At 36.7% G+C, this 14,475-nt stretch overlaps 1 protein-coding gene and 1 pseudogene across 2 annotated transcripts; both read right to left on the bottom strand.

The window, feature by feature from the left end:
* Positions 1 to 1,371: 1,371 nt before the first annotated feature.
* On the bottom strand, positions 1,372 to 4,277 carry LOC107587943 (heme-binding protein 2-like). Of its 2 annotated transcripts, none has more exons than XM_016275913.1 (8): positions 4,211 to 4,277; positions 4,014 to 4,073; positions 3,817 to 3,901; positions 3,586 to 3,706; positions 2,244 to 2,383; positions 1,997 to 2,160; positions 1,793 to 1,907; positions 1,372 to 1,611 (listed from the first exon to the last, which is right to left on the bottom strand). In XM_016275913.1, coding segments are annotated over exons 1-7 (651 nt in total). In that variant the 5' UTR covers positions 4,213 to 4,277; the 3' UTR covers positions 1,372 to 1,611; positions 1,793 to 1,828. The 2 variants fall into 2 exon arrangements, with proteins under 2 accessions (XP_016131399.1, XP_016131398.1); XM_016275912.1 differs by having other exon boundaries at positions 1,372 to 1,585.
* Positions 4,278 to 6,233: 1,956 nt separating this feature from the next.
* On the bottom strand, positions 6,234 to 11,961 carry LOC107587985 (repressor of yield of DENV protein homolog; annotated as a pseudogene).
* Positions 11,962 to 14,475: the final 2,514 nt, after the last annotated feature.

Below are 14,475 nucleotides of genomic sequence, written 5' to 3'. Positions count from 1 at the left end.
ACAGTCCTCTTCCCTATTTCTGTTCTTCCATATTTCTATACATTTAAATCCGATTACTCTAGTGCATCAACACGTAATATACTGTGTTTTGCTATCTTTTATCAATAAGTGAGGTTCCAGCACCTTTGGAATCAATTACAAAACAAGGAGTCTAGTTATGATGAAGGGAGCAGGTAAGTACAGTGATGTGGGGTCTGATGTCTAAAGCCATAAAACAGTTCAAGGGTGATAGATTAACCTGAGTAATGAAAAAAGACAAATTCTGTCAAATTAAATGAGGTATTGTCTTGACTGTTAATGAAATGAAAATGTGCAACAGCAAAGGCCATTCTTTTACAAATAGCTGGTTGATGATGATTGACTATGTAGCTATTTCACTGTCTATACTGAAAAATGTATGATCTGTGAAATGTGGAATCAGTTTTCTTAAATAGTTGAGAAAAAATGACATATTCAGAATTGGAAAATATGGAGAAACTTTGTTCACTAAGTATCAAGCAAGCTCCTTGGGCATCTTTTTTTTCTGTCTGGAAAGTAGTGAAGCGTAGATACCGAGCCTGGAAGAATGATTCCAAATCCCACCCACAACTCGAGCATGTTTACGTGACACTGTAGGTGGCACTGTAATGCACAATTTTACTCTGTTGACATTTGGGTTATGTCAGATCAGATCAACTGAATCAGTTCAGCACTTTTTTTGATATTTGAGAAAATAAACATGAATAATCTAATTACAGTTGTCTCTGCATATTAATGCGCATAAGTTTGTAATAAGTTTGCATATGTGTTTTATGTTTTGTATCAGATTTGGTACATCAGGTTTTTTATGGCCTTTATGGTATTATGCAGTGAGCAGTGAGAAAGTGGGGCACACAGGAGGAAAAAACACGTACATTTTATGTAGAGGCAATTGCAATTTGCAATTAGGTGCACATTTTTTTCTGTACATGGCCAAAAAGTAAGAGGAAATAGTTTGTAATGCAAATTAACTGATATAAATTTCAGTTGTCACTCTATATCCCACGTCTTAGTAATAAAAGACTTCAATATTTCACAAGTCAATAATTCACGAGTCAGTAGTTTCAATTGTGAACGGTTGAAGAATTCATATAGTATCTACTACATTTTGTGAAAATTGGCCATAAGGTGGTGCAACCACAAGTGTTCGCTGGCTTCTGTGCAAATAAACCTTTTACCATTGGACATTAGCTGCATCCATCACATCTAGTCTGTCAAATTTAAATTTAGCCAGTGGCCAGTTTCCAACCAGCAGGTTATATATTAATATAAACATAACTGTAAATTAAACATATGACCCATAAGTTGTAAAGAAAAATCCCAATAAAACACAAGATCATTACAATGATGTTTTTATTTTCTTTTTTAAAACAAATGTTAACAGACCAGATATCATCCCTTGGAGTTTGACATTTCTTCGACAAATGCCCTATTTTTTTTATGTTGTCTACTAAACCAAACCCAGCCCTTTTACACTATATGTGCTAATGGTATAATGTAATAAAACATGTAAGGCAGTTTAGCATGCTATGACTACAGGAGTAATGCAGCTCTGCGTACTGTGGCTCTGAAAAAGAAATGATAAATAAATGTCTAGTTAGACATTACTCATAGTTGAGGTATACCTATGATGAAAATTACAGGCCTCTCTCATCTTTTTAAGTGGGAGAACTTGCACAACTGGTGGCTGACTAAATACTTTTTTTCCCCACTGTAGTAATCCTATTATTAATTATAAAAATAATTCATTTTCTTATTTAAATGAATCATTTACCTTTAAAAGACTTGTTAGAGAGGAAGCTCAAAGAAATTATCCACTCCTAGGACACACAGGCTCACCCTTAACAATAAACCATGCCTCATTGTGTCTGTTCATAATCTTCATTGGGCTGAAAAACACACATACACAATACAATAAACATAAGAATTACTGAAATTAGAGAACGTTACTGGCAGAAAGGAGGTAAACTAAGTGCACCTGTTATAGCCGACGTTATAGTGGTACTCTGTCTCATAAGTAGCTTGTACATTGTCCAGCGATGTCTTCAGACTGTCAGCCTGTGATTTGGCCACAAGTGACATCATCCAGCCCCCGTAGCTCTTGACATATACTTTCATATCCGGAGTGTCTGTTAAGTACACCTACAAATAAAGTGCAGGAACAAGTTAAAAAAACAACAACTTTCAGTTAAATAGAAATCACAGAAAATATCAATGAGACTCACAGATGGATCAGTAGGTTCGGGTGGATTGGCCTGGTATTTGGAGGGCAGGAGGAAGCTGAGACCATAGACTGATGACTGCCACATGCTCGCAGAATCATTGACTTTAATGAGGACTGGTGCAGTCATGTCAATCTTTGCACCTGGAAAATAAGGGTTAGAATTTGACTATAAGGATAAATTTGATGGTTTTTCTTTTTTTGTGGGAACCTCGTTAAATATTTTCTTCATTGCTCTGTTTTAATTGAAAGTGCATTAGCAGTTTGTTGCTAATTGAAACATATTAAGAAATAAAGAGTCATCTGAATGGTGTACACTCGCATGAGATGAAGACTGTACTTATATTAATAGCATTGTGTTGTCTGGTGATGCGAAGAGTGAAAATTAGACATTGAAATGCTAATTACTGAAACAACGATCAGTAGGCCTACCTGTAAGTTACAGCTGAAGAACCAAGGAGGTTCGAAGCCAGAAGAAAGACTGACAAAAAACGAGTATAAACATCAGTGTGGCACACAGGTAGTAAGATGATGGAGAGAATCCTTTCTTTTTTTGTTGGACAGATGAGGCAATTAATTATGTTGTAGACCGTTCTCTAAACTAAACTAAAAAACTCAAACGTATTAGTGCAGTTTACAAAAAACTCCACATGTCGATAGACGGCAGTGCAGCCTTTAACAACATGTGTTTTCAATCGAAAGAGTAGAACGTCAGCAAAAACAAATAAATACTGAATGCATAATCGTCAGATGAACACAAACAAAGATTTTTAATAATAATAATAATAACCCATCTCTGTAAGTCCGCCTATTTTGAAGTTTTTTTTCTTACACATACCAGTCGTTTTGCTACAGAAGACATTATTTCATCAGCTGGGGTCGTATTCCTGTTGTGTTCACTTTGAGTGGTTTTTGAAGCTTTAGAGGTCCTGTACAAAGCATTATAAGAGCAGATGCGGCTGTTTGTAACTTGAATATGCGAGGCTTCCTTCATTAGCTTCACAAAACAGTCCGTTATGCTGCTTGATATTGCAAACTGGTATTTGTCATGCTATTTCAATTCATTACTGGACACTGGATAGCTTTACAATTTAATGCACATTTTTCTAGCACATTTACAGCATGTTGCAAAATTTGGACTCACAGATATGGGTTATTTTCCTATATATCTTTATTTATGTTCATCTGAAGAAAGAAAGTTATACATCTGGGACGCATGAGGATGAGTAAATAATGAGGAAATTTAAAATTTTTTAAAAGTCCCTTACAGGTTTTAATGTCCTGAAGGACATTTGGTCCTCCACAATGTCTGACCCCCAAAACATTTGACCCCCAAACAAACTCACCAGCCTCATTTTCTCCGGTGATGTATTTATAAAGTTTCCTGAACGCTCTTGAAGTTGCAATTTCCATGAAATAGGATTCAGCTTCTGTGGTCACCCACTTAGCAGCATCATAGTGGCGTACCTGTTAGGAATAGAGCACTTCATCTCATTACCACGATCTGTTTGAGCTTGTCTTTTACATTTTTTGTGATCTCTTTACTCTTTCATGTTTGTGCTATCTTGTTATCTCACCTCATAACCATCTCCTGCACAAACCAAGTCAAACAGAAAGCACTCTTTTGTCTCTGTGCAGTAACTGGATTCACTAGTGGAGTTCCTGAGAGATGCAAACACAATACATTAAACTTGACCTATACACAACAATGCACATATAATCTGTGTGGTGTGGCTATTCTACAGCTGCAAGGGAAGTAAAAAATGAATCTCACCCAACTCTTCCATCCACTGCCACTGCAAAGAGCAGCAAGATCAATCCTGTCAGACAAATCCTTTAAAACATTAAAAACAGAGAAAATTAGGTTACTTTTAGGGAACTCTAGCAGTAACATGTTTGAAGTCCTTTTTATGGTGCTAATGTGGTTTATACTGTACAGCAGTGTAAGAGAGTAAAAGCTTCAGTACTTACATGTTGTAGCTTGAAGCTGTGCAGAGAGGAAGTATGCTCACGTTCGCCTGCAAGCTGTTATTTATACATGCAATGTTATGAAATCTGTTCCCTCCTTCAAGACACGCCCCAACCCTGCAGTCATGTAAGCATGTTAAGTAAGAGTTTGTCTTATCCAGCAGGGACAGTATTTCATCTTTTTTTTTTTGGATTATTTGATTGTCAAATAGCCATGTCTATCCATACAATCTTAAAACAATGATTCCTAAAGGTTTTTTGTTGTTGTTCTAAAAATGGTCTAAAAAACGTTTTTTTTTACTATAAAAAACCTTTTGTGGAATGAAAAGGTTTCATGACTGTTAAAGGGTTTTCATGAATGCCTATAAAGAAACATTATTTTTAAGAGTGTACAGTATATTGACAGACATACTTTCATATGCACAGCATTAATTACAGCTCAGCATTGCTTTCATTTTTATGCAATGCCTTGTTTGTGATTATGTACTGGCAAAGTTGGCTTTTAAGGGCTTTTAAGGGTTCTCATGAGGTTGTTACACAATAACTTCTGGATTTCATTCAAAACTAAACTGAATCTTCGTGTATGACATTCGATCAATATGGTCAATCTGTCAATGACATATCAAAGCTCTGATGTAAAATAAGCAAACAGAACCTTTGACCACAGACTGACCACAGCTCTGTTCATGGTGTGCAGTAGTGAATGTGACAGTCATCCAGATGTTTAAGTAGGCTAAATGTCAAATTTGCTTAACATTTTAAAATTTCAAAGTAAATAAAAATTTAAAAATACATTTAATTTGAACATAAAACTTATTTGTCTTATGGGTGAAGCAAAATACTTTGACACCCAGAATTGTGTTTTTTTTATTTAATGCCCAAATAGTTCTTTATGTTCAATTCAGGATATCTTCAAAGGTTTAGCTCTTTGTCTCCTGTACAGCACTGGTGCTGTCTGATATCGTTTGTTTAGGGTTTTGTAATAGTTGTATAAGTGCTGGGTGTAGCTGGGTGTCCTGTTTCATGCATTGTACAGTTCACTATACATAAAAAAAGTTCTCTAAACATCTGGTATGATTATTCATCAATGCAGTTACACAAAGACAACATTATGCAAAATTATGACAAATTGCTCATAAATCATCCACGTTTATTCCAGATCATTTTTATTTTGACACATTAATAGTAGGTTTAACACATTGTTTGTCTTTGGCCGTAATTTCCCCCTGCAGATGTTCCTGAAATCTTCATTCGGGACGTATTAGAGTTCGCCATGCAACTCTTATGTGTGTTTGACAGTTGTTATGCAAGAGTGACATAACAGCAGATCTGTTTTATTCATCAGGAGCTGTCTGCTTTTTCTTCTTAAGTGCCTGTATTTGTTAGTTGTGTGAAGTGTAATCTCTGACAAAACGGAGGATTATAGAGAAATCTGAACATAGGAAAAACAACTAGTACATTTTGAAAGTTGAAAAAAACAACTTTCGAATTTAAACATCTATAAATGCTTAGATTAATCTTAACTAAGATTTAAGTAAATATTAGTTAAAAATATGCTTTAGAAGTATTGTTTGTTAGTTTCTAGTAAATAATGTTAATTATGTCAACAAATGTAACTTTATTCAAAAGTGTTACAGATGACTATTCTTGTGTGGCTTCATGAATCCATTGATGAGAAGTTAACAATAACACAAAAGTGATCATTAGGGCAACATACTAATTGAAATATGCAAATAAATGTACTAAACAACAGTATAATGCAATTCAAAGAATAAGGAAAGGACGTACCGAACGTAGGATATGAGTGACATTAAAAACAAAATCTGGACTTGTCTGTTCACATCAGCTCTGTAATTAACATGATATCACAGTGCTGCTGAATGCTCAAGACTCTGATTGGTTGACAGTCATTCCAACTATTTCCAAGTATTTCCTGGTTTGTTGCTAGGATTATAGTTTCATATCACTTCAGTAAATTGTCTGCATCACTGAGAACCACAAATGCTCACTCTTGCATACACACACTGCAGCAGTAGTACCTCAGGATGCGTATTAATTGATCCATAATTCAAGGGTTAATCATTCCTTATCTGCATTCTGTGTTTGGTGTGTGTTGCACTGTGTTTATATAGCCTGCAGTGCATTACATATTTCATTCAGGCTGCCTACGCCTTAATACATTGGTTACTTTGAGTGTATTATTTGAAATTACATCAAAAGTGATATGATGTTTCATTCAGAGCAACAGCTGAAGTGATGTCAGTGGTTTAACTGATTGTGCTGCTTTTAGAATCTTCATCAGACTCTTCTTCAATGAGCTCATTGATGCTTTCTATCAGACTGCCCTGACTATGGGGGTAGAATTGTTGCTTAATTCCAAATAAATAGATTATGATCCACAAATAAATAGAATGAGATCCACAAATAAATCTTAAAGTTTCACAAACATGAATTAAATTCACAAATAAATAAAATGAGATTTGCAAATAAAAAACATATTCAAAAAAAAAAATATATGTCACAACCACAACTTTGCCTGGCATTTATTTGTGAATCGCGTCCTGTGCATTTGTAGATAGCTGCTCACATTTGTGAATCGCGTCCTGTGCATTTGTAGATAGCTGCACGCATTTGTGAATCGCGTCCTGTGCATTTGTAGATAGCTGCTCGCATTTGGAAATCGCGTCATGTACGTAACATAAAATACTGTGGCTTGGCATGATACACAGTCTAATGGTCTAACGAAATCCAGTTTTAAACATCTTTTACTGTACCCATTGTATGGCCCTTATATGACCTATTTGAGCCAATGCAGATGCATGAAGTTATCTCAGGACGAGACCGCCCTGATTGTAAAGCAAAACGTGATTGGCTATAGCGAGATCGTGCTACGATTGGTCAGCGAATGTGGCTGTTATCTGATTGGCTTGAGTAGACGGTGGGTGGAGTCCACGTATTTGTGGATTGTCAGCACGTCTTGACGCAAGAAATGTTTCACTATTCGCAAATGCACAGAATGCGATTCACAAATGCGTGCAGCTATCTACAAATGCACAGGACGCGATTCACAAATACGAGCAGCTATCTACAAATGCACAAGACGCGAGTCACAAATGCGAGCAGCTATCTACAAATGCACAGGACACAATTCACAAATGCGAGCAGCTATCTACAAATGCACATGACACGATTCACAAATACGAGCAGCTATCTACAAATGCACATGACGCGATTCACAAATGTGAGCAGCTATCTACAAATGCACAGGATGCGATTCACAAATAAATGCCAGGCAAAGTTGTGGTTGTGACATAAATATATATTTGTGAATATGTTTTTTATTTGCAAATCTCATTTTATTTATTTGTGAATTTAATTAATGTTTGTGAAACTTTAAGATTTATTTGTGGATCTCATTCTATTTATTTGTGGATCATAATCTATTTATTTGGAATTAAGCAACAATTCTACCCCCATACCTGACTCAGACAGGTGTTGACAGTGGATCCGCTGCTGTGAGCGGAGCTGGGGTAAACCACACGTGGCTTCCTGTTCTTCTGTCTGCTGTGTGGGTGAACGCATTTGGTACCAGGTACATGGGGCTCTAGGTAAAGTGACAAACATGCAGATGGTTATATTAATGCAGTTCGGTTTTAAAATATGTCAAATCAATATTTGGCATTCACAACCCATGTATAATGTTGATGTATAAATGTGTGATTAATAAATATGTGTGAACTCTTTGTAACAGACATTCAGATGTTCTTGCTTTTTATTGATGCTGTTGGATCAACTCAAGTCAAGCTGGAGAACATGATCATCAGATTTTACAGAAACTTATGGAGTTCATGCAGCTTAATTACAGCTGGTATTAAAGCAGAGTATTGATGTAATACCTTTTTTTATGCTTTAATGATGGATTTGTTTCTTACAACAAGCATCATTTCGCTTGTCAAGACATTAATTCTCAACTAGTTGTGTGGATTACTTGTGGATTATTGTGATGTTTTTATCAGCTGTTTGGACTCTCATTCTGACGGCACCCATTCACTGCAGAGGATCCATTGTAATGCTGATGTAATGCTAAATTTCTCCAAATCTGTTGATGAAGAAACAAACACATCTACATCTTGGATGGCCTGAGGTTGAGTACGTTTTCAGCAATTTTTAATTTTTAAGGTAAAATATTCCTTTAATATAATTTGTAATGAAAATGTTGTTTTAAATGAGACATTTTCAACAGAGCAGAAGCATTTACACTAGTGGTCTCAGACTTTTACACACCATTGTATAGTTCCCAAAGATGCTGGATGTTTATTCGGAAGAAATTTTACGTTAAAATGTTGATCCATACCAGAATGGGTCCTGAATGCAGAACCCTCCTAGAACTCATTTCTAGTGAACCAAACTGAGAGACCATTTTGAAGGCTCAGGAAACCTTTGAGTTGAGTTGAATTGGTGGGTTTTTGTGAAATGTGAGCCAAAATCATTACAATTAAAAGAACCAAAGACTTAAACTACTTCAGTCGACATTCTAATTTATTGAGATGCACCTGTATTTGCTATTATTTCTGTAAAATGTATAATATAAAATGTTAACTAGCATTAAGTTACTGTGCTAACACAATACCTAAATGATTATTTGGCTATTATTTACCAATAACTTGCACAGGTGACATCAGTCGAAAATAAAGTCAAAGTCCTCTTAGAAGCAGAGCATATTTAAAGCAGAGCAAATTTAGATTTCATGTTGACTTTTAAAGAAAATGAATGGTACAATTGTACGAATGAATTGTAGCCACACTTAACTTTGCAGGCCTTAAGTGTATTGATCTTATGGCTCAATACAAAAAATACAGTGGTTTGCAGTGTTGCAGGAAGTTAACATATTTTAACATTACTTTTATTGATTGATATTCGTGGTCTGAATACTGTATATAATTAACGCCTACTGTACCACTTTGAGATTGTGCAAGACCTCTAGTGGTCATTGTGTCAAACAGCATCAAATTACCCATTCGATTATAACAGTCTTCAGCATGGCAGCTGTGCCGATTTCTGCTTCTAGGCCCAGGCATCATACTCCTCTTCCTGGGTGGTAGAATCTTTGTGGGGAAAATGGCTGAGCGACAAGGAGAACGTCCATCCATCCGACCAAAACCCCTAACAGAAACATAATGTGTTAATACAATACTCTTGTCATATGCAGAAGAAAAAACAATGCCATGACTGTCATTAAAAACTGAAGAACAACAATACAGTACAGCAAACATAATGTCTTACTTGAAGGTCCGCAAGCAGATTGGACAGTTAAACTCTGCTATACCCCACCTTATGTTGGCTGGCACAGGGTCATACTTATTTTTTTGCATCGATGACAACGTGACACCTATCAAGCCAGGTGCACACAGATGAATGCTAAATATGGGAAAAGCACAGAGTGAATGTGGTTTTATCTTGTAAGGTGTGGTCAGACATAATACCCTTTTCCTCTGAGGCACACATCGCCACCAGTCCCTGTCACATGACTCGCAGGCAAACTGATGTGTGACAGAAGGCATCTGGTTTGCCTGAACCTGGTCAAACATTCGTTTGTTCTCCTCTGTTAATGGCAGAACTCGTAGACGCGCCCCGAGCTCCTGCAAGCATGTCCGTGCATGTTAGTTCACACTGCTTACAGTACACATACAGTTCTTCAGTATTAGTCTTTGTGCAATTGATAATTCAAGTAAACAACGTAAAGCAACTAACCGCTATATCTTCATTGGGTTTTTTTTTTGGGACAGGAGTGATGCAATAAGACTACAGTGTAACATGATGTTTTATTTATCCTGTAAATCCACATCCAAAGAGGGAAACTCCTTCTTTCTTGTGCTGACTGACCTGCACCACTGGATTCAGATGACTTGGCGGGTTTTTCTTCCTAGAAATGTTTGATGACTATCACCATTATACAATTAAAAACTGTAAAGCAGACAGCAGTAACTGGTACTTTCATTTTTCAGAAATCGTGTAACAACAAATCATGTTTGCAGGTTGTTAGGAGATGGTTGGGATGTTACCTGTTGTTTTTCATCAGCTTTGAGTTTCATAACCACGTTCTATATGAGTGCAGAGAATGTGTTAATGAATAACACAGAATTATACAGTGACCCAATTAAGAATATGGACACTTATGTCACACTTAATTTCACTGCATTAGAGAACAAATGAACAAATTCTTTCAATGCTAAATCCTCGTTATTTTGTGATCTAATGCAATGTCATTCATTAATTTAAAGTGTGCCATTGATGTCCCGCTACTTTTTTTGCTAGCTACCCCTACATGCTCTTTCCATAAATTTCCATAAACTGCTTAAAGTCACCTACACAATACCTTAGATACAGGGTCATTATTCAAAGCCGACTTGTCTTCTTCGTCCAGCTCTACATATATATATATATATATGTATGTAAAAAACACATTAAATAAATAAGACGTGCAGTCGATACATACAAAACAAACTTGTAGCCAATCAGCAGTAAGGGGCGTGTTTACTCATGATGTGGAGGAGAGAGCGCTCAGTGCACGGGACGGACATTAGTGAGCCGAGCGACAGAAATATAGAGATGGCGGATAAAAAAACAAAAGAGAAAACGTCTGCGGAACAAAAGAAGGCTTAAGCCAGTAAGGCAAGAAGTAGGACCCCTGTAAATATCGGATCAGCTTTCCAGCGCTGTCTAGAACTCAAGGAGCAGAAGGCCTGTGATCGGACGCCGAGGTTGCTTTGTTTCTTCTCGATAAGTGGGTAACACCGTGTCTGCGCCGCAACAGCTAAAGTCTGTCTAGTACACTGGACGCAACAAAGCGACCATTGAAAATCATTTGAAATTTGTGTCAATACGTCATAAATAGAACGCAGCAGCAGTTTTCTGTCGGGGATTTGTCGTGTCGCGCCGCATCCAGTGTAGACCATAGATATGTATATATATATCTATGGTGTAGACAGCATCACTGATTATAATGAGTTCTATAGTATTTTGTCACGCCGCGAGTACGACTCTCTAACTATTAGGCCACGACTTCCCCTCAAAAAGTATGTGTGTACGTATGTGTGGGGTGGAGCTATCAAAATAGGGGCGAGACACTTTTGGGGTAGGAGCGTGTTTGTTTTGGTGATTTCAAATGTCAACATTGGCTACCAGAACTCGCTTACCCCACCTTTAACTGTCACTGTCCCGTATAAGTTTACTTCGATATATTACAATTAAATCCTAATCTAATCATGACAAACTATATATCGTTGGAAAGGTCTAAGACTCCTAAATAGATATTTTACCACTGTTTGTTGTTAAACATTATGTAGTAATAGATTAATTTATGACAAGAGTGCACCTCAAAACATTTCAAGTAAACAACGTAAAGCAACTAACCGCTATATCTTCATTGGGTTTTTTTTTTGGGACAGGAGTGATGCAATAAGACTACAGTGTAACATGATGTTTTATTTATCCTGTAAATCCACATCCAAAGAGGGAAACTCCTTCTTTCTTGTGCTGACTGACCTGCACCACTGGATTCAGATGACTTGGCGGGTTTTTCTTCCTAGAAATGTTTGATGACTATCACCATTATACAATTAAAAACTGTAAAGCAGACAGCAGTAACTGGTACTTTCATTTTTCAGAAATCGTGTAACAACAAATCATGTTTGCAGGTTGTTAGGAGATGGTTGGGATGTTACCTGTTGTTTTTCATCAGCTTTGAGTTTCATAACCACGTTCTATATGAGTGCAGAGAATGTGTTAATGAATAACACAGAATTATACAGTGACCCAATTAAGAATATGGACACTTATGTCACACTTAATTTCACTGCATTAGAGAACAAATGAACAAATTCTTTCAATGCTAAATCCTCGTTATTTTGTGATCTAATGCAATGTCATTCATTAATTTAAAGTGTGCCATTGATGTCCCGCTACTTTTTTTGCTAGCTACCCCTACATGCTCTTTCCATAAATTTCCATAAACTGCTTAAAGTCACCTACACAATACCTTAGATACAGGGTCATTATTCAAAGCCGACTTGTCTTCTTCGTCCAGCTCTACATATATATATATATATATGTATGTAAAAAACACATTAAATAAATAAGACGTGCAGTCGATACATACAAAACAAACTTGTAGCCAATCAGCAGTAAGGGGCGTGTTTACTCATGATGTGGAGGAGAGAGCGCTCAGTGCACGGGACGGACATTAGTGAGCCGAGCGACAGAAATATAGAGATGGCGGATAAAAAAACAAAAGAGAAAACGTCTGCGGAACAAAAGAAGGCTTAAGCCAGTAAGGCAAGAAGTAGGACCCCTGTAAATATCGGATCAGCTTTCCAGCGCTGTCTAGAACTCAAGGAGCAGAAGGCCTGTGATGAGGTTGCTAGGTTGCTTTGTTTCTTCTCGATAAGTGGGTAACACCGTGTCTGCGCCGCAACAGCTAAAGTCTGTCTAGACGCAACAAAGCAACAAAGCGACCATTGAAAATCATTTGAAATTTGTGTTAATATGTCATGAATAGAACGCAGCAGCAGTTTTCTGTCGGGGATTTGTCGTGTCGCGCCGCATCCAGTGTAGACCATAGATATGTATATATATATCTATGGTGTAGACAGCATCACTGATTATAATGAGTTCTATAGTATTTTGTCACGCCGCGAGTACGACTCTCTAACTATTAGGCCACGACTTCCCCTCAAAAAGTATGTGTGTACGTATGTGTGGGGTGGAGCTATCAAAATAGGGGCGAGACACTTTTGGGGTAGGAGCGTGTTTGTTTTGGTGATTTCAAATGTCAACATTGGCTACCAGAACTCGCTTACCCCACCTTTAACTGTCACTGTCCCGTATAAGTTTACTTCGATATATTACAATTAAATCCTAATCTAATCATGACAAACTATATATCGTTGGAAAGGTCTAAGACTCCTAAATAGATATTTTACCACTGTTTGTTGTTAAACATTATGTAGTAATAGATTAATTTATGACAAGAGTGCACCTCAAAACATATACATCATAACACTAGTTCTGACCTGTGTCACAAAAATTATTTTTCGTTTCTTGTTTCCCTATTACATGTTTTAGTAATCCTCATAAATTATATATCATTTGAAAGCTTAAAACCTCGAAATTCATCCTGTCAAAACCATTTTGAGATCGGACATTGCCTTACAATGGAAATGGTACTTTAAAATCTTTTAGCGGGCTCCTCCCCCTTAGTGGGAGGTGCCATATTCCAAATGTATTACGGTCTTTTAGAATCAAAACTTTTCATAATCTTGGTATACATATCGTTGGAAAGGTCTGAGTCTCAAGTTTCCATATTTGGTGGTATTTTGCCATAGACATAATATTGAGAGAGAAATTGATACATTTGTGACAAAAAAAAATGCATCAAAAAAATTCTATGGAGTTTGGATGGCACCCGGTGGCTGTTTGTGGTATAACGCCTAAACAAAATTGCATAGAATCTGCATTTTTTAAAATATCAACTTCAAATTTGGAACACAACTTATTTAGACATGGCTTTCATTTTATAGCAATTTTGGATTAAAACATATTTTGTAAAATATTTATTTTATATAAAATAAAATACAAATAGTACAGTACACATCTTTACAGTAAATTTAAACTTCTATAACATTTTTTATGCTTTCATTTTTTGAAACGATTTAACTTCTGCAATAATCTGCAGATTGTCTTCTTTAAAAAGAGACCAACCTTAGGTCTGTATTCAAAAGCGTGTATGAATTATATAAGTAAGGGGGGGGGGTATGTATGTTTATACCAATAACAAATACTGTACCTCCACTTCTTCACGCATTCGACTCGTCTCCTGGTGTGGTTTTAGTACCTGTAATGACAGCGCTAAACCTCTTATACTGTGGCACCGTTTCCTTCAGAGCTTTCAGTATGTTAGTGTTTGTTAGTTAGTGTGATATGTCACTTTCAGTTTGATTAAAAATACATGATGACCACTAGAGGTCGCCACAATACAGCTGTAAACTACGGTGGCCGAGAGAGCTCAACGCGCTGCAACTTAAGAAAACACATGCAAATTGAAAAAACACCAGCAAATTAAGAAAACATCTTCATCAGTTTGACAACACACGCGCTGCAAATCCTCACAACACATGCAAATGAAGAAACGCTGCAAATCCTCACAACACATGCAAATGAAGAAACGCTGCAAATCCTCACAACACATGCAAATGAAGAAACGCTGCAAA

This window comes from Sinocyclocheilus grahami, unplaced genomic scaffold (assembly GCF_001515645.1).
Source record: "Sinocyclocheilus grahami isolate Dianchi unplaced genomic scaffold, SAMN03320097.WGS_v1.1 scaffold97.1, whole genome shotgun sequence".
In the NCBI taxonomy this organism is placed as follows: Eukaryota; Metazoa; Chordata; class Actinopteri; order Cypriniformes; family Cyprinidae; genus Sinocyclocheilus; species Sinocyclocheilus grahami.
This window is presented reverse-complemented; position numbering and strand designations above follow the sequence as displayed.